This window comes from Diadema antillarum, unplaced genomic scaffold (genome assembly GCF_040938485.1).
Source record: "Diadema antillarum isolate AM-2024a unplaced genomic scaffold, OU_Dant_1.0 seq00000365_RagTag, whole genome shotgun sequence".
Lineage (NCBI taxonomy): Eukaryota > Metazoa > Echinodermata > Echinoidea > Diadematoida > Diadematidae > Diadema > Diadema antillarum.
The window spans coordinates 314,590-340,167 of NW_027271366.1; the positions used below are offsets into that span (position 1 = coordinate 314,590).

The following is a 25,578-nucleotide window of genomic DNA, read 5'->3' on the forward strand; positions in this document are numbered from 1 at the left end:
ACGCTCACAACTACGTATTACTTTGGAAAGTTTGAAGGAACTTCACCTACGAACTGTGAAGTTATTTGGCTGTCAACATTCGTTCGTTTTTGTTTTTTGTCTTGTTTTTGTTTGTTTTTTTCCTCGTTTAAAAGACATGATTTCTTCGTATGGAACGTAAACTGTTTAGCGAACATCGTTATGGCAGACTTTCAGATATCAGTCAGGGGAAAAGAAACTCGAATAGTTAAGATGTTTAGAATCCAATAAATAACATTAAAAAGCCTGAAAAATAACACATGACTATGTTTTATAGTAAACAATAACTGAATATACCCCAAAAAAAGTTTGCATTGAAAGAAAGATATTATTCAGAGGGGTGAAGGTTCAGATGCGAGTTTCTTCACTTTGTCTCCCTCACAAATTAAATTTGTTAAGATCGCAACTGCTGATCTGTAAATCCGCAAACATGTATACATCGCGTACAGTAGCTCAGTACATAAACACGTAGTACTCGAGAATCTTTATAATCGTGCTGCTGGTACACAAGCTGGACGATACTATTACTAAGGCATACTAATATGTCGTAATGTTTGTTTAGTCAATTTTTTTGCGGACTAGCCAAAATTGAATCAGGGTAGTGATTTGACAACAGTAAGTGAATAAAGACAATCTGAACTTACTCGCTGCCTTATTGTGATGTGGAGCGAGATTTACCTTGCATTTTAAAAGGCGAGTTTTCTTTCTGTTAGAAATCATGTAACTGATCTCTGCAATATTAATGTACGAGTAGGCCCTTTAGCTTCTTACTTAGTCTAAACACGATTTCAGTCGATTTTGCTATCAACAGTTCAAGTTTTTGCGTTTGTAAACGGCATTCACTGGTGCTTGCTTGTTTGCTTGCTTGGTACATTTCTGTCATGCGGCTGGCAGTTCGTGACTTATAATCTCCTCCTCTCTTTTACGGTCAGCAACGATTTGATTAAACAAATTCATAGGGTTCATCAACAAGATGGTGCACATCGTGATACAATGCGTATTCAGCACATTGGCGTGGTGGCATAGAAAATTAATGAACAAGCACTAAGCTTCTTTTTTTTTTTCACGCATCGCACTGTGTCTTGCAAGGAAGGTGTCTCAATGACCCCTACACCACAGACTTTCAAGTACATTGTACAGAGTAACTTTGATCAAAGACAATTAAGGCTTGTCGATTTCAAAACAGAATGTCCACGCCACGCCTCGTGCGAACAAAAGACGGATTAGGAGGCAACTCATTCACTAACTACCCAGCCCTGTCGCTGCATAGAATTGCACTGCGTCTGGTCGGGCTTACTAGCAATTCCCTCAGAAGAAGGTGACGGGCACTCTCCACAGAACTCTAAAGAAGTTCTATGGCACTCTCCCGTTTCGGGACAATTTTCACAACAATTTAAGATAATTTGTGACTGAAAAAACAAAAACAACAATTTTGAGAATGAACTGGATGATGACACATTTGCTCCTGCGATAATTGTTCTTGCATGTATTTTGTGCATGTGAAAAAGCGTTCGAACTTTGATTCCAGTGTACCGTGGAAACTCGATGTAGGCATTGGAGATCCTGATGTAACAAAATAATACCCGATATAACAAACTAATTTCTCCGGTCCCAACGAATTCATTTTCTGTTTTGTATTGTTTATTGCCTACTGATAAAGATTACAAAGAACAAAATATGTCTGTCTCAAAGATCTCGTCATAGCGAGTTGCCACGTGTTGACTTTGTATAATTTTCGCGTGGTGTTCGGTGCTGCAAACTTCGGCGAGGGCCTTTACTCATTGTTTTATTTCCGCTGTTTCTCATACCTCGTTTGGTACGATTTCTTTCGTTTAATGTCACTTTATTCGTTCCCTTTGTTTCGAAGTACCGGTATGTAAAAATTCTTTCAGGTGTCTCTCTGGTTACTGCACATGCATTTTCGTAACGGCGATTTCTCCAATTTGCTGTAGTGTAGTATTTCGAAGGAAGTTCGCTCCCAGCCTCTTCGGTGTGCTGTGTGATATTTTGTATAGTGTTTGTGTTGTTGTCTGAGAGGTTGTTGGTACTTTGTGATTAGTTTGCTTATGTGTTATCTCGAGTGATGATGGTGGTCGTGTTCCTTAATTTTGATACGAAAAGGGCCAAATGATCTGAGTGATGGTAATGATAATTACTGATGCTGGTGTAAAAGACAGCTTGTTGAGCTACGTGTCCTCCGTCTGATTTCATTTCTCCCTCTTTCACTCTTCTTCTCTTCCCATGAATGATGGAAAAAATACATACACCTCACCTTCGTTAAGTTAAAACTAAATGTTCATTACCAGCAAAGGGGAAAAAATAAGGGGAAAAACACGAACGGATTGTATGCGGTCAAGGCAGCGAAGGGGAAAAACACGAACGGATTGTATGCGGTCGACACCACCCCCCCCCCCCCCCCCGGCCCCCGTTGTGGGAAATTTCCAAAGAAGCATGCACCAGACCCCAGGTGCTGGCCAGACGAAAGAATGCGCGCACTGGAATTCTGGTTGTAAACAACGTGTAAATAGCCTGGAAGTTAAATCGATGGAAGAACTAGCTCGTGATCTCATGATTCTACGCTACACACCATGGTTCTATAGCCTTTCTTTTTGGCCCATAGCAGAAATATCGAACAGTTGTCTGTATAGCGTATTAAATCAGGCATTTCAAATCTTCACTGAAATATAAAAAGGGATTTGCTAATCACTGGATTCAAAAATATTTCTTCGTATCGAACGTAAACTGTTTACCGTTATTAAGCACAGCTACTACGGCGCATTCGATCCATGGATCCGAACTTGCAGTATACAAACCTCAAAGAAGCCAGAAGCACATAGAGCCTTCCTTTGAACTTGAAAGTAAAACCATGTGTTTCGCACACTGGCACGTCCAAACACAGCGTGGCATTTAGCGATAATTATTGTTATCGCAGACTTTCTGATTTCAGTCATGACAGAGGAAAAGAAAATGGATTCACGTACTTCGGAAAATGATGTTTAAAATCCAATAAATTGAAAAATGAAAAAGCCTGAAAACAACACATGTCTATGTTTTCTAGTAAACAATAATTGAAAACATCCTTAGAAAGTTTTGCATTCTCTCACACAAAGAGGTCTCTTGAGAAGATGAAAGCATTCCCCGTCCCCCGTAAGGCAGGGTTACAGTTCATTATTCCGAAGGTTCGTCATTCCGAAGGATCTTTAAATAGTCCGAAGGTTCGTTATTCCAAAAATGAAAAAAGGCTCGTTATTCCGAAGGTTCGTTAATCCGAAAATAAAATAAGGCTCGTTATTCCAAAGGTTCGTTCTGGACCCTCTTTCATTTCGGATGAACGAACCTCCGGAATAACGAACCGTATTTAATTTCGGATTAACGATCCTTCCGAATAACGAACCCTATTTCATTTTCGGATAAAGGAGCCTTTGGAATAGCGAACCCTATTTAATTTTCGAATTAACGAACCTTCGAAATAACGAACCTTTGGAATAACGCCACAAAATGTTCGGATTAACAGACCCTTTTTCATTTTCGGATTAACGAACCTCTAGGCATAGGGAATTTGTGTGTTTCGGCATGTTATACGACACCGAGATAACAGTCCATGTGAGCACCTCTCCAAGTTTATACCGTCAAGGGACTTTGAAAGCTGTCGTGCGTGTCTGTGGGTGTTCAGGTAAGTTATAATCGACGCTGAAAATCATCGAAGAGTCCGTCGACGTTCAATCGACGAGGGAATTGCAAACTCAACGGCTGCTTATAAGGTACCACCAAGATAGGAAAGAATGAATTTTATGAAAACAAAAACAAATGAATGAACACGAGTGTGAGCAGGTACCAAGGTATGTTGTGATACACATCGATAATAACATTTTATTGGTGATGCAGTTATGTTCCCTATCTATATACATTACCTTTTTGTCTTAATACTAGATGAATGATGATACTGTTGATTCGTGAATGGACAGAGAAAAATAAATCGTGATGAATGAACAGTCACTGATGCCAACATGTGAATGTCCAGACCCCCTTCTTTGATGAACACCACTTTTTAAAATCTTTTCGTATTTAATCAGTGGGTATATAAAGACGAAATTTAGACGAAAAGTTTAATGACATAGGTTTATACAGAATTTAAAACTGCTGTCATGAATGTGACAGCTATGTAGAGCAGATCTATATCAGCAAGATAATGTTCTCTCTTTGAAAACAATGTGGTTTTACCAAGAATTACAAACAACGCACCAACGCGCGCTGGAAGATTAAATACTACGTTAGTATGCTTCATGATGATGACTACAATCGGCCTCGTATCTATACTTGCCACTAAATACAACTGTTCTTAGTGGGTGCAGTTCGTTATTCATTATAAAGTAAAGAATGGCATTATAAAGTAAAGAAATTCGGCAGTTTATATCCTTAACTTTTCCACAGCTGCGTGCAGTCACCAGCTGTCCGAAATACTTCCACAATCCCCTTTTCCGTGTCTCTGTCCAGCGTGTATAGGCACTCTCTTTATCTCTTTCTTTTCCTTCTTCCCTTAAATTTGTTTTTTTTTTGCCATATTCCTTTCAATCGTATCCCCCTCAGTTTAGTCATGTCATGTTGTTGTGTCTCTGTTCTTTGTTTCATTTTGTCTTTTTTTTCTGTATTATGTATTATGTACATGTATATACTTGTAATTATAATAAGTATTTTTGAAGATTTTTTAGAGTGGTCCACAATCTACAAGCAATGCTTTTTAGTGGACCCCCCAGTTCTCATTTTTTTAATCCTTCAAACATAACTTTGTAATTCCAGTATGTGTGCATATCTTTGTAAGTTTGTTGATTACCATTGATCGTTATATTTTGCAATGTGTATATGCTTATGATTGAATTTGAGATTTACTTTGTGTTATGTTTTGTGGAATGAAAGAAAAAAATGAAAATGAAAATGAGAATGAAATAAATCAAATCAAATCAATTCAAAATTCAGAAGGTTCGCTATTCTGAAGGTTCGTTATTCCGAAGGTTCGTTGATCCGAAACACGCAAATTCCCTATACCTTATAGAGGTTCGTTAATCCGAACATTTTGTGGCGTTATTCCGGAGATTCGTTAGTCCGAAAATGAAATTCGGGAATAACGAACCTTCGGAATAACGAGCTATAACCTACTTAGTAGCACGTAAGGGACTATCACAATTTGCTGAAGGTCTCAAAGAACGCATTTAAGAGAAGAAAACGAATCACGTTTTACTTCCAAATTCGTAGTATTTAGAGTAACTTTACACTTCATTAAGACATTATAAGATAATGATTAATATTCTCTTCTTTGTTTGCCAGTACAGTTTAGCGTTTTCTATTCATTAAAAAACAGCAGTCGCCATTCAGAGAGGGACGCCTCGGGACGCATGATGACGCACATTCTGCAGAAAGCAAAATAAAATGTGATGAATTGTAGGCCTATATGCTGTGGCGACGGACATCCAGTCGCTGGTAATCCAGAATGCGTCCGGCATGCAGGCATTCTCTACTTCATTCCCGGGCCACGCATTCTGCCTGCACTGAGAATGCCCTATTGTTACTCCCCTCAGCCTTCTGAATAGAGGCATTCCGTCGTATTCCGAGAATGGGGATTATAAAATCCTCTATTCAAGGCGTCCGGAATGCGTCCGAGAATGCAGACGCATTACTGAAACCATTCATTCACGAAGAATGATAGCGGCCTCGTGCACCTCTACGATTGTCTTTGACCTTCAAAAGAACGACACGCCGCCCTGTTGCGTTGTGAGAAAGAAAAGTCGCGCCATATTATACACGTTGTATTTTAGTTTCAGTGTGAAATAAAAAAAAAAAAAAAATGAGTAAAAGTGTCTCTGGAAACGGATTTCTAACACAGAGATTTTGCTTTTGTTCGATTTTTCTGTATGTTGGTTAGTTTGTTTTTTACGACATAATACTCGTCGCCTAAAGTTGCGTTTCGTACCGCAGTTCGATACATTCGTATTTTTTCTTGCCAGATTGAGACGCCAACCCCGTTGCTAAGAGGTACCTACCAGGTATACCGTCAGGTCTCGACACTAGCGGTGGCCCGGGGCCATCAAAAAACGCACGTCGGGCACCAAAATTTCATATATTTTTATGAAGATTTTGGTGGACCGATCGGGCCACCAAGAAAAGTCGGATGTTTGCCTTTATACTTTTGGAAATGAACAGCGCTAACAATCGACTCCGTATGCTAAAATAAATGTCGGATATTTGTTTTTATTTTCGAGAAATGAATAACGGTATAATATCCGGCTTTGTATGATACTAAAATTAATGTCGGGTGTTTGCTTATACTTTTGGAAATGAATACAGTAAGATTTAGCTTCGTAAGGTGCTAAAATTTATGTCAGATATTTGATTTTGCGTTCGGAAATGAATGACGATAACATTCGGCTAAAGTAGATGCCGGATGTTTGCTGTTATGTTCGAAAGTAAATAGCAATAACATTCGGCCCCGGCAGATGCTAAAATAAATGTCGAATGTTTCCTTTAACGTTCGGAAATGAATAACGGTAATATTCGACTTTGTATGATACTAAAATAAATGTCAGATGTTTTCTTATACTTTAGGAAAAGAAGAACGGTAAGATTCAGCTCCGTACGGTGCAAAAATTAATGTCGAGTATTTGATTTTGCATTGGGAAATGAATAAGGATATCATTCGGCTGTGTAAGATGCTAAAATAAATATCGCACGTTTGCTTTGACGTTGGGAAATGAATAATAATGATATTCAACTCCTTACGATGGTAAAATAAATGCCGGATGTTTGCTTTTATGTTCGAAAGTAAATAGCAATAACATTCGGCCCCGGAAGATGCTAAAATAAATGTGGAATGTTTCCTTTAACTTTCGGAAATTAATAACGATAATATTCAACTCCGTACGATGATATTAAGATGTTTTAATGTTTGCTTTTATGTTCGAAAGTAAATAGCAATAACATTCGGCTCCGGAAGATGCTAAAACAAATGTCGAATGTTTGCTTTAACGTTCAGAAATGAATAACGATAATATTCAACTCCGTACGATGATAAAATAAATGTCACATGTTTGCTTTTACGTTCGAAAGTAAATAGCAATAACATGCAGCTCCGGAACATGCTAGAATACATGTCGAATAATTTTCCTATCTGTAATTTGCCCGTGTGCTTCATGGTTGTGAGGGTAGCTCTTAGCCACGCTGGTCTGTAATTTCATACACAGCCCTGTCGCTTTAAAAACGCTTTGTAATACATTATAGGTCCTGCAGTATAAGATCAGTAACTTGTAATCATTCGTAGTGACGTAGAATGCGTTTGTATTGTAGCAACAGCACTGATTTTCATATTATTATTCATATCAGTTCAATTCTATTTGATCAAAATCCGGTTAATTTCGCATGATCGGCGTTTGATGACAATAATAATGGAACTGTGCAAAAGTATAGGAGACAACATGCTTAGCGGACGATTCCTCCTTTTGATTCCCCTCTCCCTGTCTCATTCCCTCTCAGCTCACTTTGATCTTTCCTCTCCCCAGCCCACCCGACAAAGAAGAAGCTCGGTACAATACAAAAACAAAAACTAAACTAAACTAAAACTACAACAAAACAAGGAACATGTGCTGGCAGAATAAATGGGAATGATACCTATGCCCCAGCCAGGCCAAGCTTGTGGAAATTTCCATGAAAGCAGAGTGGATCAATCAATAAGTTAGTGTTGCCTGCCAGCAAAGGAATGCGCGTATGCATTCCTTCACACCCCACCCGTGTTGTAAACCACGTGTAGATATCAATTAGACAGTCTGGCCTGGGAGTGGGAGTGAGCCAGGGACATGCCTCTAGCACTAGTCTTGAGTAAAAGCCCCTTTTGAGTTCCTGTAAACGTCATATGATACTGTTTTGTCTTTCTTTTCGCCTAAAAAAAAGCATATAGCGAACAGACCTCACCTCCCTGATATCACAAATGGTCATGTAGCCATGCAAAAGGATTGATTTATCCCTTCTAGGCGAAAACTGAATTAAATGTCCTTTGATAGAAAATTCGAAATCTAGCATGCCTGGATAAAGACTACCTTGGTACCTTCGCAATATGTACCAGGCCAGCCAGAGCCACATGTTCGATCGTTGAGAGCTCGCGAAGGAAGCAAAATGGTGAGCTAGTAGCGGCATGTACGTACGTATACAAAATGCACCTCATTGGTGAAAGCGTGGGGCTGATCGAATGCATTCTAGAAGACAAAGGCTGTGAACCCTGGCAAATTAATCCTGTTGGTAGTGTTACCGTTAGGTTTTAACAGACAATAGAGAGATTAGACAAAGTCACCCTCATTGTTGATGCATTCTCAGTTTCATTCCGGAATGCCCGGCTTACTATGTATTTCTAGGCCCTGTTAAGCTGAGCATTCCCAGGCGACGGCCGGAATGGGTATAGAATGCGCGCATTCTCGAGTGCATGCCACTGAGATAAAAGGTACTAAGTATTCCGAACGCATTCTGGAATAGATACCAACGAGTGGATGTCCGTCGTGCCTAAAAAGTTGTTAGGACTGACAGGGCTCGCTGGCCCTGTGAGAGATTTGACTTGCAACTGCAAATAAAGTAATACAGTTTTGCCTGAAACTTTGCGTTGAATTAGAAACAAACGCAAATTGGCATTGGATTAGTCAAGGTTGCCTTCGATATTTTCCCTACGAAATCGTGCGTCCGCTTATAAATAGCAATGAACTTGCTTGCAATAAAATGCAAATTTGCGTACGGCTCGCTCTCGGGCGGGAACTTGCATTTGTTGATGCTTTACCTCTCGCAACTACTGAAATTTCCCACGCTCGGTGCTTAGATTATGTGCACTATACCACACGCTATAACACATAATACTTTATGCGTATCGGGGATTTTCGGATCGATATCGGGAGTTGTAGCGAACGAGTAGCGCGAAATGGTAAATTCGCGATTTTTGTAAGCATCGGGCAGCAATTCTACCTTCATACTTAATGCCGAATTTGGTTCGAAACTGCACTGCTGAGGAGCTGAATCATGTCAGAATTCATTTCTGTAACCTAGAAAATCAGTTAAGTGTAATTTTCAGGTCAAAACAGTGCTTGGCCCCAAACCCTCCTATTGCCGATGGCTTCGCTTTGTCTGCTAGTAATATGTAGCACTTTCTATTCCATTTGATTAGTGAAGGTTGCGTTCGATATTTGCCTACGGAATCACGCTTCCTTTTAGCAATGAACTTCCTTGCGTTTAAATGAAAATTTACGTACGGTGCGGGGACTTGCATTTGATGTTGGCTCTCACAAGTCACAGCTATGCTTCATAAAATTTCATCTCAAGCCCAGGGCGCAGATTGTGTGCCCAAGTATATACTCGGACGCTGCACTACGTACACGCACGCGTATCGGGGATTCGGATCATTGATGAGTAGCGAGCGCGCGAGTAGCGCGAATTAAACGGTAAACTCGCGATTTTTTTTAAGCATCAAGCAATAGTATATTTATGGCATTTCTTCCTTAATACTAATTGCCGAATTTGGTTCGCAGTTGCATTGCTGAGGAGTTGAATCATGTCACAATTCATTTCTGTAACCTAAAATACATTTGCACATGTATCAGTAAGTGTAATTTTCATGTCAAAATAGTGCGTGGCCCTAAATCCTGGATTGCCGATGGCTTCTCCGCTTAGCACTAGTAGTATAAGCTTTCTATTCATTACGAAACAAAAGTCGCCATTCAACGAGGGACGCCTCGAGACGCATCGGGACGCATCGGGAGGGTAGAGGGAAGGAGCTTATTTTGCGGACGCAGCGAGACGGCCACAAGGTACCTTTTCGTACATGCAACGGTCCATTTGTGAGGGCTCGTCTTTTACAAGTATACTTGGGAGTTAGCCGACGCTTTGCGACGCTCGGCGGCGCCCGCCGACACGCAGTCTAAACTACTGGTTGTATGCCGTCGCTAACCGTCGCTGGGTGTCCTTTGACGTCGGAAATTGAAAGAAATTTGCAGAAGCGTCGCACCGCGTCGCTCGCCGTCCCTAGTTTACCAGGTGCGCCTAAAACTGTTAATGTTGTACCAACTACCGTACCAAGGAAGTTTCAAAGCTAGCATCCCACTCCCAACTGTCAATAATGAGTTCAAAAAGTTGTCACTCTGGGAAGGACATTCAAAATAATTCCTCAGGTGTATAAGTGTCTTTAAAGTTGGATATTCTGTGCCACCAAGTACTCATAAGGAACTGAAATTAAATGTTCTATAGTTTATAAAATATTAGGCATATTTCAGTTGTTTCTCCATGCTCTTGAAATTCCTTCATTATACACTTTCATTTGTACATGTACATGTACAAGTACTGTAATATACAATACATTTACTGTATATTCATGATACATGTAGTTCATGATCATTGTTCAACAACAGTGCATTATTTCAAACAAAATACATTGTAAACTGTTTGACTCTGAATTTTGATGTCAGAGAAATAATTTGATATGTCACATTTCAGTCTGATTACCATGTGTAGTAGACTCTCATTACACATCAAAAATACAGGATTAACACAAACTGGTTACAAGTTATGACAAAGAAATCTTTGTTTTTTCATTTGTTGCGCTTTACAACAATTCTTGGTTTAAAAAAATGCTTCGAAGTTCAAAAAAGAAAATAAATTCATTGCTACACAGTTCAAACTATAGGTAAAAATGTTCATGTGCATTAACAGAACTAGTTTTAGTTTAATCAAAATGGGCCAAAGAACATACTGTACTTCTCATGAATGATTTTGTATGTAAAGAAAGTATTATATGTAAACAAGTTCTTGGTAGTTGTACAACTCAAAAACACACTCTACACATTTGTACACTTGTATGTACATGTATGCATAGATGAACATGCGATGTACAATTACATGTGCAGACAAACAGCATTTTCAGTTCAATTTTCAAACACCCACCCAAACACCCAAAACACACAGCCCATCCCCACTTGACATGGTCTGTATGTACATGTACATGTACATGTACATGTAATCCAAGTGACATCACAAAAGCACAACCTTGAACTAAAATAACAACTTTTCCATAATTTTATCACTTGTAATTATGATATGTACCCATCAACATGTCCAATGAAAATCAATGAAAATATTCACGCCTAAAAAACAAAGTACAGTATGAAAAGTAGGTGTGTACAAATGTACATTGTATTTGCTTCTATCAATAAGAGCAAGGTACAGTAATTGCAGTGATAAAAAGAAAATTATTGTACAACTGTACATGTAGCATGGAACTGCAAAAATTCAGGTACACTCAGAAACCAATGTACCAACCACTCACCATTACAAACCTTAAATTAAGGAGGAAAAACACCCACAGTGGATTCTTGTTTTAAAACAATCATATGAATTCTCTAAAAAACAATTTTCAAATCCCAAAGGTACAAGCTAAGCTATATGTACACGTGTATACGTGACATTTTTCATTTAAAAAAAAAAATCTCAGCTACGATGTACAGCTGTACATGATTCTTCATGTTACCAGTATATCTGATAAGGCCTGAAAATTGAGTGCTTTTAAAAAGTGGATATAATCGTCTAGATCACTTGGGCATCCACACAAAACCGTACTGTGTACGTTGCTTACGTCAACACCCAGGCCAGATGCAATGGTACTGTAGCTATCAGAACTCTGATTTCACCATCTGTTGCTAACATGCTGTCAACAATTTCCTTTTGGATATCAGTTTCCACGTTCTGGTGGTACATATAAACTTATTAACATACCTGTGGCAACCTTCTGGTGCCATAAAGGTCGCGTACACATTACTGCACATATTTCTTATCATCCTTTCACAACATGCACCATGGATCTTCAAGTCATCTGCCAGCCACTTGAACATTGAATCTAAATCTGTTGCAGCAGACTTGACAACATGTTTTATATTTTGCTTGTCTGGCAACTGATTTACCCACACATAATTGCGAAGACCAAAGTTTTCGATGATACCGCTACGCACATCTCTGGTTGCAGTGGCTGTCAGGGCAACAGCGGGACTGACGACTTGAGTTGCGATCATAATTCACCAAATTTTCCATACACTGCTCGAAATGCTTTGGTGTCTCCAGATGAAGTCCCCCTATTTGAAAAATAAGAAAAAAAAAACAGTAAGATTAAAATAAAAAACATTTTCTACATTGCACATGTGATTTTAATAATGCCTGCAGTCTCTTCAATGCATATCGCATGGCCATAAGACTGCATAATTTTAATCTATAGATGAACAAGCTTTATTGTAAGGGAACATAATGTGTAAACGATTGCAACAGATACGCCGAAAGAGGGCGGAAAGAAGAATGAAAGATGGCGACTGTCCTCAGAGGACCTATGTGGACGATTCGGTACCGAAGACCGAATTAAAGTGTTCAAAAGGCAAACCCTGTCTGGTTCTAGTGTCATTCCCTGTTGTGCAAAGTTGTCCCCTTTCAGTATGAGTACATTTGCATACTGAAGCATGTTCCTACGTGTATTTGAGTTTTTTCTCAATGTACATGCACATGAAGAATTAGTCTGTGGGCCACAGCGTGTGTCTCGATTGCTCCTCTGTCTGTGTAGAGGAGCAAGGCAGTAGGCCTATGTGTTGCATTTGTATGCGAGAAAGTTACAGTAGTTACTGTACTGTACAAAACAATTAAACCAGTGCAGTTACGGTGTTAACAATTTATTACAATTACACAGGATTTGACTCAGCTCAGTACACCTAGGAACACTCACAAGAGTAGTACTGTAGTAGAAGCCTTTACATGTGTTTACCCTACCCGGCCCAGAGGCCAGACATTTAACTACATTTAGTTTTACAATCATTTTGTTGTTGTTCAACTAGGGGCCTACAGTTACAGTTTGTAATGCAAGACAAGAGAAATTTGCCTTGACGAATCATTTGTAGAAACTGGATAGATCTAACGTTAAATGATTAGCTTACCACTAGGCCGCTTGAGTCTTCGACTTTGTCACGCAGGCCAAGCAAGATCCATAGCCCTGCTCATCTGGTCCGAAATTAAAGACTTCAAAGGCATGACAAGAGCCACAGCTTTCGGAGAGTCTGGTCCATCATGTACTAGTAGATCTAGTTTGCGAAGAATATCAATGCACAACGGTGCAGCTTGGAAGTTGGAACACCACACTATTGCCGAAACCAGTCGGCATGGAGATAAACAAAATCATGAGTCTATGACCACGCACGGAGAAACGAGTACGTGTAGTAGGGACTTCTAAGTTCTGGTTCTGCTGCTGCTCCCCGAAACCGTCAACGAATCCAAGCTTCTCAGTTAGCACATTGCATTGAATGCTCTTCTCATTATCACTGTCAGAAAAGCGACGCGGAGACTCTGATGTTGACATCCATTGATCATGTAAACAAGGTTTGGAGGAAATACTTGAAATGCTGCACAGATTTTGGTCGGAAAACGCAAGACTCGGAATCAATACGAAAAGCACATTTGTTGCACAAGCTGTATGCTGTACACGCGATCCGGGGGATCCCCGATCGAGAAGTAAAAGCCACCTCGAAATTGACATGTACAATAAGTCACGATGCTTTAAATGGGCGAATATCTTGTCTACACGTATTTATCAATTTTTTTATTTGTAATTTTTAAATTATTTTTTTCTGTCGAAAAATAGATTTAAAATGCTGGTTATTGTGATATTTATAATTTAATTTATAACAGTTATGGAAACGCGTAGAAGTTAGTCTTAATCTTACGCACGGTTTATGTACGTTCTAATTTCATTCTGCTCTTATGATCTCTAAGATATATCATTTGAGCAATTTTTAATAAAAAGAAAAATGATTTTGAAATTCCATCAATATATGGAGAGATTAATACAAATATTGGCGTAAAATATGTATGTTATATTGCTACATGCAATATACCTGTTTGCAATAAGACTACAAGATTAGAGATCGATCGACTTTTTTCGATCCCACAAATTGCCTGCTGGACGCGATCTCATCGACCAGTCAGGATGCTCGAAATGAATGAGGGGATGGGGGTGGGGCCAATTTTTTCCGAAATATTTCGGGGAGACTTGGCAAACCAGACTGGACTGTTTTGGAGGTCGAGATGCGTGCGTGCGCGGCAAATTAATACACGAACATACGGTGGGGCATACGCGTGCTGTAGCGGTGTGTGCGCGCGGTAAATGATCACACAAAACAGTCCAGGCAGTGGACTATGGGAGTACTAAAGTTTACTGCATAATGTTTAAGTATGCCATGGTGTAAACCTCCTGTGTACCACATTATTTCTGAGACGACAACACACGAGCGCTTTACAAAAACATTCTGTATTTCAAAGGCATGCAACTTCTTTATAGAAATGTTTATGCTCGGTAAGCAGTGTGCAAAACTGTGAAGAAATTCCTCCAGGGGCCCCGTCTTATAAAGCCTTCAAATCAATCACAAGTCCCCATATCAATTGCAACTTGCATTGCAGCTCACAAGAAACTTGTGATTGATTTCTATCACAAGTCTTTATAAGACAGGCCCCTGGCTTTGCAGTGACGTAAACTTTATGACAGATTTATGACTATATCCTTTGCAAGTTGCCAGTAGCTACAAAACTGCATGGCGTTGATCCATTCAAAACTGAATTTTGAAATCCCCTTTAATAGACTTAGTACGCAGGTCACAAGGTCTCCATAAGAACTGGGTTAACCAGGTCTGGAAGGCAGGATCTTTGCATGCACAAATGGCAACAGAAGATTACAACTTATTTGAAGACTCACGATGAAGCTTTCATTTACTGTATAGATATGTGGCATTTTTTGAGTTAGCAGTTGGTTTGTGTGGTGTTGTACATGTGTGAGAAATATATGCTCAAATTCACACCATAGAGAGCTACCTGATGCGATGATCCTAAGGGGGTGCCATTTTACTTTGTATAGGCTCCCTCTCTGTGTAATCTTAATCCACTTTGTAACACAAAACAGGGGGAGAGGAGAACGGCTAATGCAATTGTTGTCTAAACGTCTGCACCGCAAATCCAAAGCTCTCTAGTAATCAAACCACAAAGACTCACATTTCCCAGGAGCAGGTTGACAATAATTTCATGACCTTCGGCAGCTGCCATCATTAATGGTGTGATGCCAAGCGAGGGCTCCCTGTAGATTGCCAAAAATAAGTACAGACGATCACAGTGTATACAGCAAACAACACTGCATAGCATGACATACATAATATTGCAGTAGTGTTTTTGCATTTACAAGTGTTTATGACTAACAAGTTTATGATACTTTATTACAATAGAATTTTGAAGAAATACATGGAGGCAAAAGACAGTTTCTAACTCATTGAGGACAGCTTGATTTTGCTTCATCATGCATTTCCCATAGACGCTTGCCCGAGTATACTCGGGACTCATCGTCATCAAACAACAGGTTAAAAACCCTTTACACACTCTGAATTTTCGACTTGAATAACTTTTGGAAGGATGATGCTTTAAAGGTATGCCCATTAGTCTAAGTTATGAATCAAATATGTCAACAGAGCATACTCAACTTCAGCATAATTTGATTATTCCTTCATTGCTGTTGCCATTAAAAGAGTTTTACATCCTGTTTTTTGTCCCATTCATCGCACAGAGCACTGTTTAGTAGAGGTTGTACGCAACTGAATAGAAACTACAACACTTCAGAGTGCCTTTTCTCGGTACACACTTTTCGAGAGTGTGAGAGTGTATGCTTTCTTTCCAATATTTAGATTGGTTAGGAGAGTCCATTTCAATTCAGTTATACACAGTTTTAAAGCTTTACAGTCTGCTCTTTCAGAATCTGCCAATAACTAAAAATTCATGTCTGGCAACTTTTTGTGGGTTATGTGATGCAGGGTTACATTACAGTTTACTAATTATCATTAGCCTAAAATGTAAGCCACAGTTTGAAGTAGTAGTAATGAAAAACATCATCAATTTAACCTCATCATAAGCAGGGCTCCACACTAACTTTTTTATTTGGTGGCCCGATGGGGCCACCAAAATCATCAATTTCAAATTTTTGGTGGCCCGAGAGAAAAATTTGGTGGCCCCCCAAAAAACAATAAAAAACATTACAATTCCTGCTTTTTTTTTTTGATGAGTCGAATATTTAAGTTTATCATAGTAAGAATTGGAAGCTTGACACATCTACTCATAAATAAACTTCAACAAACTCGCAACACTCACTCTCAGGCACTCATTCAGTCCTTTTCATCCATCCTTTAAACAAATTTAACTGCTGAATGGCAAGACTAAGTATAAATATTCATTGACAGTCACATGGGTTAACATAGATAAATGACACTTTTCAAAAAATTTTGGTGGCCCGAAGCGGGCCACCAAATTTGCCTTTTTTGAAAATTGGTGGCCCAACCTTCATTTTTGGTGGCCCCGGGCCACCGGGCCACCATTAGTGTCGAGCCCTGTCATAAGCATTATAATGATGATGATCTCAAGGTCATGACACATTTGGTATTTTGATTTACGCATTCATTTGTGCCACTTATTCAATTTTGTCTCTGAGAAAAGCATACAGGAAAACATTGTCATAACGAGGATGCCAGGATCACCAATATATCTTGTCATAACCGTGACTTCTTCGTACGAGTATTTAGAAAAGAGATTAGCTATATACAGAAAGGGAATATTGAGACCTCTAAATTCACCTTGTCACAAGCAATTTCTCTTTGAAGGCAGGGTTGTCATAAAGGTTCGATGTTTGTTTGAATAAAGATGCTTGCATATTATATACCAGTACCAGAAATGGTGGTGTATTTACCGCATCAATGTATCAACCCCACCCCCTTTTTTCGGCTGTTTGGGGGAAAAAAACAACAGTCCGCCGACAAGCATACATACTAATATGCAACGAGTGGAGATACTCTTAACATGTTGGTTGAACTGAGTACCGAAATGTTTGGGGGAGAAAATGTGTTAATTTTTGTGCCGCACAAACAAACCCCCAGAAATATGCAGTAGAATACCTCATGAAAAAGAAGTTATTTCACACATTGAACACTGAACATTTTCTGCACACTTCAAGCAGATATTTAGTATAAAGTACTGGCAGTAATGGCATATGAACTGCACCCCAAATTTCGACCTCAGTGGGGCAATAAGTGCGGTCAATACATCTCTATTTACAGTACTTAGTCATGTGGTTTGCTGCCACTTACGTTGCATTGACCTGTGCATTATTCTCCAGTAAGAAATGAACCATCCTCTGGTGACCAGTGTACGTGGCGTAGAACAGCGCCGTCCAGCCGCGGAGATCGACGACCTCCAACTCTGCTCCTTGCTACATTGTATAATGTACACAATACAAAACAAACTTCCCAGCTAATGTCTGATATTTTCATCTTTTTTCTTTCAACTGTAGTCAATGCACATCTTTATGTGTTAAAAACACAATGGTCACTTTCCCTATAAATGTGAACATATAAACAGTAATTGTACAGTTACTTACCCTCGATGCTATGAAAAATACAAGACAAATTGAGATCACACAAAGTACGGATGACTAAATGATAACTTTTATTATATTCCACATACTAAGAATGTTGCAATAGGATTGGTCCAGAGCTGATCACGTGATGAAGCGTAGTTTTGCCCATCACATCACCTGAGAAGAAAAGCTTGTTACACTCTATGTTGATAGTCCCTTTTGTTTCGCTGATCTCCACACAGTCCACACAGTCCTAACGCAAGATGAGTACGCACGAAATAAAAGTGCGTTGCACTGTGGACTATCATGTGGCCTAGGCCACTTGATAGTACACAGTAAAACGCACTTTTACTTCCATTCCGCATGGAGCGTGCAGCAAATTCATTGTTTTGTCATCTACACGCACACGTAGTCTAAGCCCTAAGAGTTACCTAAAGAGAGCTAAAACGGTTTCAGATGTGGAATAAAATGGGAATTTTTAGGACCCTAGATGTGGAATATAAAGTATATAATCAACTTTTAGTTTCAGGCAATGAGACAAACTATCATTTCCTCGGTGATCTGAATGTGTACGCTATCTTTCCTCAGCTGCGCTTTGGAAAGACAGCTACATCCAGATTGCCTCGGAAGTGATAGTTTGTCCCATCACCTTCACCAACGTTGATTATTTGCTTACTAATAATCGACAACAGTGAATCACGCATATGAAATCACATGCATTCAAGACTAACGTTTGGTCTGCAGTAGGCAAAGATTGAATTAACTAACAAATTCAAAGCTTTTGGTGTGTTGCTGGGGCGACAATATCTTGTATTCTGACATTTTGGTGAAAATGACCTTTTTTTAATTAATGGTCAGATAATCAGTTGAGTGATGTCCTGTCCAAATCCTAGCTGTCTTACCCCAAAAATGAAGTTACCATGGCATGTCAAAGGAAAGGCCCTCCATTTAATACAGTGCTTTGGCTGCCATGTTTTTTTTTTTTTTTTCTTTTTTTGCTCTCTGAACATTTTACATTTTGCAAATACAAGGGTTACCTACATTAAAGCAACATGTTATGATGACCACCATCTGTAGTGATGTACTATAGAATAAAGCTTTCTGCTACAGGAATTCTATATCACTACAGCTGGTGGTCATCACACCTCCACAGTTTACAATCATGATATTTTTCTCATCATGATGAAATCAGTACAGAGTGTGCATTTTCTTCAATGCTGCATCAACACACATTTACTTGCCTACATGAAAAGCATTAGAAAACAAATATCCACAAGATAAATTCATGTCAGGAGAACAATAATGTAAACTTGCCATCCCCACATTGCAGCCTGCATGCCTCACCTGCAAAAGGAAGTATGCGACACTCTCATTTCCACAGCTGGCAGCCATCATGAGGGCCGTCGTCCCCTTTTCGGACTGCACGTCGACCTTTGCCCCCGCATCGAGAAGCAAGTTGACGATGGTGTCATGGCCGATGTAGCATGCATACATCAGGGCTGTCCAGCTCCCTCGATTCTGCTTGTTGATGTCAACATCGCCGCTGCAACAATTGATAAAAATGTGACACCTCCATGGAAAAACTTCAACACTTTTAAAGGTGCAGTTTGTGTTCAGAGCTACACTGGAGGAGGAGAAAGTTAGCAGAAGTTCCTTAACTCTTTATGTGCCACGTTCGCACGTCCGACTCAGTCGACGGCGTGCCAACTTCGCATATTCTGCTCAACAAACAAAGCCACCAAAACCGATTGATAAATCACTAATCACTGCTAATCCCGAGGCACAATGAAAGCGTTTCTCGTCCTTTTGTTCCTCTCTTATACAGCTTGCATTCTATGTGGTGATTCACTATCAAGCGATATTCCCAAATAGATTTGCTTGTACATTCTAACTTTCTGTCACGGTTTTATGTGCAAAAGTCATGCCTTTACAGTAATGTAGCAACTGGTCATTCAAAAGAAAAATTGAAAATAGATTCGTCATACAATTTATATCAAAACAAAGCTTGGCATTCCTCTTTAACTTTGCCTGCTATTACGCCCATCTTAACAGAAATTTGTAGAAGTTGAAAACAAATTGGAAAAACAAAATTCTTTCTCAAAGCATGACTACCTTCTTGTCTCAGAATAACGTGGCACACAGGGGGTTTCCACCATGGCACATAAAGAGTTAACCAATTGATGACTATTCCCGTGTATACTCGGGCAAATGGCTATGGGAAATGCTGTTGAAGCAAAATGAAACCGTCCTCAATGGGTTAAAATAGACGCTTCTTGAACTCCTTTTTTAGAAAGTACGAACCCAGTATCAGTAGCCATATAAATTTGTTACTAGTCACTGCTCTCTGCTAATCACATATTAATGTTTTGTCCGAACAGTAAATGGTAGCTGTAATCAATTTTCATATCTGTAGACAAGCACATCGTTGGCCCGTTTCATGAAACTTGTCATCAGTGACAAGTTGTCATAGATGTGACAAGCTACTGAAATCCTTGCATCTGATTGGCTGAGAGCACATTTGTCATAGAAATGTGGCAGCTGTCACGGATGACAAGTTTTATGAAATGGGTCCCAGATGTGCAAGTGATTGCAACTTCAGGAACTGGCTTCTGCTCTCAGTGTTAAGAAAGAGAGAGAGAGAAAAAAAAGAATCCATCAGATACACTGCTTAGATTAGGCAGGACACTCACATTGTTTGACAATGCAAGAATGACATGTCTGGCTTTAATAGAAAAACAATTTTGCAATCAATTTTCTCTGGCACAATTTACCAAATATTCCCTATGATAAATACTGCCTTATACAATCAAGCAGGCGCGCCGGAAGCAGTTTTGGATTGGGGGGGCAAACATTGGAGGGGGCTCAAGATTAGACCATGCATATGTTACACAATATACACATACACACACACACACACACACACACGCACACACATCTATTATTTATATATATATATATGTATATATAAACATATATATATATATATATATATATATATATATATATATATATTATGTAAAGTGGGGTACGGTGGGTCGAAACATGGGGGGAACCATAAAGTAATTTGGACGGTCTGTATGCTTGTGCGTGTGTGCGTGAGCATTAATGGGACTACAATACATTACGGAATGTGATACATTCAACAACGCAGTCACTGAGGAACATTGTAAGTTTTCCTTACATGGATTATGGAATGACGGTGTAAAACGATCGACAAATTATATACTGTCAGCAACATAAGGTGAATGGCATAACAATAAAATGCGAGCGAGCGAAGCGAGCGAGCTTGAAAATTTTGATATTCTACAGTTCCAAAACTGGAGTTTTAATTGTAGCTACATATTTCGCTTTGAAATAAATGGGGGCGCATCGGGCGCAACTGCTGGCAATTATTGGCAGCAACATTAGGAGAATGGCATAACGATTCAATGCGAACGAGCAAAGCGAGCGAGCTTGAGAATTTTGACATTTTACAGTCCCAAAACTCCCGTTTGTAGCTATATCTTTCGCTTTGGAAATTAAGGGGGGGGGGGCATCGGGCGCAACTGCTGGCAATTACTGGCAGCAACATTAGGAGAATGGCATAACGATTCAATGCGAGCGAGCAAAGCGAGCGAGCTTGAGAATTTTGACATTTTACAGTCCCAAAACTCCCGTTTGTAGCTATATCTTTCGCTTTGGAAATTAAGGGGGGGGGGGGCATCCGACGCAACTGCTGGCAATTACTGGCAGCAACATTAGGAGAGTGGCATAACGATTCAATGCGAGCGAGCGAAGCGAGCGAGCTTTAAAATTTTGACATTTCACAGTCCCCAAACTCCCGTTTGTAGCTATATTTATCTTTCGCTGTGGAAATTAAGGGGTGGGGCATCGGGCGCAACTACTGGCAATTACTGTCAGCAACATTAGGAGAATGGCATAACGATTCAATGCGAGCGAGCGAAGCGAGCGAGCTTGAAAATGTTGACATTCTAGAGTCCAACAACTGCCGTCGTAGTTATGTTTTTCGCTTTAGAAATTAAGGGGGAGGCGCACCGGGCTCAACTGCTGTATGCGAGCGAGCGAAGCGAGCGAGCTTGAAAATTTTGACATTTTACAGTCAAAAAGCTGCCGTTTGTAGCCATATTTTTTCCCTTTTATTCATATATGTACATATCTATTTTATTTTCTTTGTTTATTCATTTATCTTTATTATCATTATTATTATTATTTTTTTTTTTTTTTTTTTTTGGGGGGGGGCTTTTTGGGGGGGCAAAAATGCGTTTTGCCCCCCCACTTTTTGGATTGGGGGGGCGGCCGCCCCCCCTGCCCCCCCACTTCCGGCGCCTATGCAATCAAGCCTGCATTAGTGACCACCTGTCTATAAGGGTTACCTGCCATATACAACCACTAAAAATAATTCCCTTCAGAAGAGAAAGCATGTTAAAGACCCTGTCTACAGCGGCCACCTATCCATAACTACTACATTTTTTTCTTTTTTTTTTGTCTCTCTTGGGTGGGTGGTTAAAGACAGGTCACTGTACAATGTACCTTGTAATGTACTCTCTCACGCAGTCATATTGACCAATCGATGCTGCAGTGTGCAAGTCTAGCGGCACAGGTTCAAAGGTTGCAGTACTGTCCAATGAGCTCCATCCCTTCCACATGGATAGACTCTTGTCCAGGAGTTCCGACTCACTGGCTTCATCGCTGGCTTCATATGGATAGTCCATTCTGGCTCACCACTGACAGACCTGTGGAGTAAAGTGAAAAACTGTATGCAGGGCTGAACACTAACCCATTAATTCTACACATATACGGTACAGTGTACTGGTCTAATCAGTTTCTGTCAGACATGGTAGCTACCCAGTTTTTCCAATTTTTTTTACTAATCTGAACCTAAACTTTATTTGTCCTTTTCTTTCTTTCTTCTTGTGACCGACTTTCTTTTTTTAAATTCATTTACAATGTATGTACTTTTTTAAACTAGTCACATGCTGAACTAGTTAATTTGGCAATTCCTGAAAAGTTACTGGTGCAACAGTGATTTTCACCGGTCTGGGACCGTCAGACCAGTGACGGTGTTTAGCGTTGCTGTTTCATGCAAACTCCTTGTAACCTCTGCTGTTTGAAGAGCAATCTGATACAGCTTTCTACACTGCCATGAATTGAAGAATAATCACACCATTATAGGAGTTTGAACGTAAGCACCTTAAATTCTGATTACAGTATTTCTCTTTTTCTTCTCTTTCTTTTCAATTTAATGCTCCTGCTTTCTGTAATTGCCCTAAACCAAAATATTTACATGGTCATGTGACATAATCTATTAAAAGACATTTATAATTATTATACTAGCTGGGTAGATCTAATACCTATTTCTAATATTTTGTTGTCATCAACTATGGCGAGATGGTTGTGAGAAAAGGAAAATCTTCTTGCCATTGAAACCTAATTGTGTTGACAAAATAATGTCATACGTGACAGAGCACATTCAATTCATTAAAAAAAAAAAAAAAACAGCAATGACAGGTTGTACTTTTTCCAAGTTTGACTAATTGTTATGATGAAGAAGCATTCACTGTCTCATTGACTTGAAATGGATGAGATCTGTCCATGATAGTGGTAACATACTATAAACAAGCCAGCCTGCAAGACTGCAGATTTGTATTCAGGGCTTCCTATGGTCCATACCCCGATTGACCAAACATTAGAGGAAACCCATTAATATGTCAATTAAATTAAATTAGGTTATACTCAGTCGAGCATGGCACGGGTCAACACAAATAACAATACCCACACAAGCCAGAAATAGCATTGGAAAATAACACTCCAAATGTGACTGCGAATCACAAAACAAACAAAAAGTCGCACCCACTGATTTTAAGTAAGGACTTTAAAAAAGTCAAATGGGTCAACCGAGTCAATCCTGAGTTTTTCATATTTTCTGAAAGAGCTATCCTTCTTCCACACTTTTCCTTTGTTTGGGATCATAACATGAATGGGAAAGTGTGTTTTCAGCAGTTTTTCTACAACCCTCTTTGAGTGGAGAGTACAATGATCAGGTATGTCTTAGAGGAGCCTTTTCATTTCTTAATCCGTTGAGGGCGAGTCCCGAGTATACTCGGGAAGGGGTCTATGGGAAATACGTGTTGTAGCAAAATCAAACCGTCCCAAACGGGTTAAAATCCTTTGCACACTCTTTACTTCCAAGTCTTCACTTTTGAAAGCATAAAGGGGAAAGCTACTGCTTTGAAAGTTGGCAATAATCATGAACATAATGTATTAATAAAACATACTCAATTTCACTTCAGTTTAATCTGATAATCCCTTCATTGTTGTTGCTCTGGTAGTTTACATCCTGTGTTTTGTCACACGTGTTTTGATGGGCACTCTGCATCGGTTGATTAAAACTCGATTTTTGAAAAAAAAAAAAAAAACAGATAGGATTTTTTCTTCTTTTCATTATGGATAGTGGACATGTGTGTGTAACAAAAAATCACCGTGCAAAGTTGCGACAATTTATACGTCAGATGTGAGATGAATAGAAGTATATGGGGCCCCATGAGGCGTTCCCCCCCCCCCCCCCCCCCTTTGGGCCTCATGAGGCGTGGGGGCGGTCCTCATGAGGCGGGTTTCCCGCCCGCGGGTTTTTTTTAGACGGCGCAGATTGGGGACCCTAAAAATCTACTGGGGACCCTATCCCTAAACCTAACCCTAATCCTAATCCTAACCCTAACCCTAACCAAAAACCCTAACCCAACGTTTTTCCCATAGGTTTATCACGCGCCATACCCCAATCTGTGCCGTCTTAAAAAAAAATAAAAAATAAAAAATAAACAAACGCTTCCCGGACTGAAATACAGTGTCAGTGAAATAATAATAAGAATAATAATTATAGTTTTACTTTCCTCACAAAACCAACCATGGGCTCTCCCTGGGAATACGCACCGCAGGGCTTGTACAGATATGTGACCCTTCTATAGACTCTCGATAACGTTACTACGGAGTAGGCCTAAAATTTAATTCACAATTCACAAAAGTAACCCTACCTAGCGCAATGATCATAATTCATACGTTTGCCGCACGTGAAAAACAACGTGTGGGACTGAACAATCTTGGCCACACTCCTCACCGAGACAAATTATTCAATTCTTGACGACTCCCTATGCTACTCGCAAGTTGACATCCCTACTCACCAACAGCTAGTCGTTCTGGATTATTTTGTCTGTAAGCACAGCCATGTTCATTTTAGATACCGGCATGGGAGAATCTATAACTCGTCGAATTCACTCCTCTTGCAGCGGGGTCCATTTCTGTAAATTGTAAACAGCGCTGCCAGCGTCGCTCAGTCATCGATCCCATGGCCCAGCGCAGCAAGGAGCTTGTGTTTTCAAAAAGAAGCTCCTTGATCCCAGTGCCGACGACCTACCAGCCCAAAAATTTCAAAAGCGCACCGACGGTACGGACCGGCTATTACATCCGGTGCCGTCCGATGATGATGCAGCAAAGAGTCTAGCAGGTGCAACGAACTATTGTAGTTAGCAGGCCAAACTTGAGGTCGCTCCCTGGCAGTTGCACTTTTGGCAAAAGCACGAAGCGAAAAAGGTATGGTATACATGTACATGTATATAGAGTCAATTTTCCACATGTCAACAATTAGGCCTAATGTTAATTCTAGGAGCCCGATTATTATTTGTTTGTGAAAGAAGACTGACCTAAGAGGCTGACATGTACCATTTACTAGTGCACAGTACTATTAGGCTGTTTTGGAGATGGAGTGATGGGTTTACACTGTTCGTTGTGTTTCAAGGAAGATTATATAAAAACAAAACAAAAGAAATAATTAAAGACGTTCAAGAGAGAAAAGAAAGATGAAAGGAAAAGAAAAACTGTGCTGAGCTGAATGCGTGTTATAAGAAATAATGTTTACTAATAGCTTTCCCTCGATTTTCAACATTTTCAAAATAATGTAGCAAATACCATGTAGGCTTATCTATTGACTTATGCGAAATCGTGTTTATAAATATTTTGCTGAATGCAATAATATATGAAGGGCTTTGCTAGTGTTTTTGTACACGCTGGAAAAGAAAAATAAATGAAAT

The 25,578-nt window shown here is 39.7% G+C and overlaps 1 protein-coding gene across 1 annotated transcript in view; it reads right to left on the bottom strand.

The window, feature by feature from the left end:
* The window catches only part of LOC139731196 (ankyrin repeat and SAM domain-containing protein 3-like), a 35,966-nt gene extending 11,216 nt beyond the window's left edge, over positions 1 to 24,750 (bottom strand). Inside the window, exons 1-5 of the mRNA XM_071642079.1 lie at positions 24,673 to 24,750; positions 22,028 to 22,230; positions 18,842 to 19,040; positions 17,229 to 17,350; positions 15,100 to 15,181 (exon numbers count right to left, since the gene is read on the bottom strand). Of these exons, the coding sequence (XP_071498180.1) occupies positions 15,100 to 15,181; positions 17,229 to 17,350; positions 18,842 to 19,040; positions 22,028 to 22,209 (585 nt within the window). The 5' untranslated portion in view covers positions 22,210 to 22,230; positions 24,673 to 24,750. The remainder of the gene's footprint in view (positions 1 to 15,099; positions 15,182 to 17,228; positions 17,351 to 18,841; positions 19,041 to 22,027; positions 22,231 to 24,672) is intronic.
* Positions 24,751 to 25,578: the final 828 nt, after the last annotated feature.